We start from the raw sequence: 1,963 nt of genomic DNA on the forward strand, positions 1-1,963 counted from the left end.
CGTCCATTCTGCATCCGGGTCTGTACATGGAAGGCTGAAGATTTCAAGACTCCAGGCCGAGCCCCGAAGCTGGACCGCAGACCACCAGACAGCCTCACGCCTCCTCACCCGTCCACCACAGGCCGCCTCACCCGTCCGCCACAGGCCACCTCACAAGTCCGCAGCAGGCCGCCACTCCTGACCCCGGACCTGACAGCGCCCGCGAAGCCCGCGAAGCCCGCGAAGCCCGCGAAGCCCGTCGCCCCTCGCGCCCTCTGCCAGGCCCCCGGAGCGCAGCCCGCAGCGCCGTCGACATGAGGGGCGTCCGGCCCCGCAGCCCCAGCGCCTGCCCTGAGCCCGCGGGGCCCCCGCAGCCCGGAGCAGCCGGCCCTGCCAAGCGCCGCCGAGTGCAGGAGCCCGCGGCCGCCGAGCCCGGGCCCCAGCCCGGCCTCCCGGCCCCGCCCGCGGCCCCGCCCGCCTCGGCGCTCCCCTCCGTCGTGGTCGTGGTCCTGGCCGCCGGCTGCGCCCTGCAGCTGCCGCTGGACGACGTCGACCTGCTGCTGGAGCCCGCGCCCACGGCGGTCCTCAGCGTGTCTCTGCCCGGCCACACGCTGCTGCTGGTCCCCGAGGGCCTCCTGGAGGCCGCCGGCCAGGGCCCCTCGCCGGGCGGCCTGGCGCTGGCCGCTGTCCTGGACGCCGCGGCCGAGGCCGTCGTGGTACAGCAGCAGCAGCAGCAGCAGCAGCAGCAGCAGCAGCAGCAGCAGGGATTGGTGTGCTCAGCCCCCACGGAGATGGCCGGCCAGGCAGAGGCCTTTGAAGACGAAGACGACGCCGACCCCGAGCTCCTGGCGTTGCGCGTGGACCCTGCAGCCGGCTGGGCCGCGGGGCTCTGCCTGGGCGCTGCAAGGGGCTCCAGCCCCGGCTCGGCCTTCCACCTGGACTGGGAGCTGTGGCGGCCGCTCCCCGGCTCTCCGCTCCAGCCTCTCCCTCCGTCTCCCAGTCCAGAGCCCCCGGGGCGCCCGCAGCGCCCTCCTCGGCCCGCCTGCAAGGCCCGGAGACGCCTGTTCCAGGAATGAAGGAGCTGCCTCTGCACCCCGTCGCCACGCAGCTGACGCCCAGGTGAGGGGCTTCTGAGAGCCATTCTGGGGGCCCTGCTGGCTGTGTGTCCAAAAGGCTAGACGGCGCAGAGAGGGAGGTCCTTTGGCTGTAGACGGCGTTGCACCATTCTGCAGGGCTGTTTGTTGGCTCAGCAGGTCTGGGAGAAGGACCATCTCCTCCCACACCCGAGGACAATGCTGCCTGCAGCGCAGCCGCCCGGAGACCTCAGGTTCTGCTTGGGCCCTGCTCTGCGCACAAGGCACCCAGGCACTGTCATGGCCCTGACCTTTGCTTCCAGCCTCAGCTCAGCACTTGTGGAAAACTTTGCCAGCCCGCCCCCAGCACCCTACCACTGGACCCCTCGTCTCGTCTCCCACATTGCAATGAGGACGGAATCGGTTTGCTTCGGGCCCTAGACTCTGCAAGCTCTTGGCAAACGTCTGACCGCGGACTCTTCCTGAGGCTGGCCCTAGTCCCTTTCGGGGGGTCTGGAAAACAGTTGGACGTGGACCAAACAAAGCACTGGGCACCGTGACCACGTACCCCCCATTTGGTTCATGACTTGGTTAGCAAGTAGTTAGGTTTGGGAGTTAGGGTTGTGCACCCCCTCCCCCCAAAGACCAACTCTTTCCCATTCATTGCTTCCTGTCTATTTGTAAGATAATGCCCCATGCATGTTCAAAGTTCCCAATTCTAAGTGTCTTTTGTGTTGTTCTAGGATCCTGAGTATATGTGGTACATTGTTGCTAATGTATAGAAATAATTTGTTTCTTCTATTGATCTGACATCGGGAGAGAATTATTGAATTTCTATAGTGTTTCCTTGGCAGATTCTCTTGGTTGATTATGAAATAATATTTTCTCTTTTGACACTTATTTTTTTTCTT

General features: G+C 64.8%; 1 protein-coding gene across 1 annotated transcript; it reads left to right on the top strand.

The window, feature by feature from the left end:
• Window positions 1–276: 276 nt before the first annotated feature.
• On the top strand, window positions 277–1,188 carry LOC138849502 (proline-rich protein 23A-like). The gene has a single exon (XM_089330368.1). It carries the CDS (start codon window positions 294–296, stop codon window positions 1,053–1,055), a length of 762 nt encoding a protein of 253 aa, XP_089186494.1. The 5' UTR covers window positions 277–293; the 3' UTR covers window positions 1,056–1,188.
• The last annotated feature ends 775 nt before the right edge of the window (window positions 1,189–1,963 follow it).

The sequence above is a fragment of the Oryctolagus cuniculus genome, chromosome 4 (assembly GCF_051225735.1).
Source record: "Oryctolagus cuniculus isolate XC-2025 breed Fujian yellow rabbit chromosome 4, ASM5122573v1, whole genome shotgun sequence".
Taxonomy (NCBI): Eukaryota; Metazoa; Chordata; class Mammalia; order Lagomorpha; family Leporidae; genus Oryctolagus; species Oryctolagus cuniculus.

Coding starts and splice junctions, on each gene's coding strand:
- LOC138849502 (XM_089330368.1), top strand. CDS start 294: ATGAGGGGCGTCCGGCCCCGCAGCCCCAGCGCCTGCCCTGAGCCCGCG.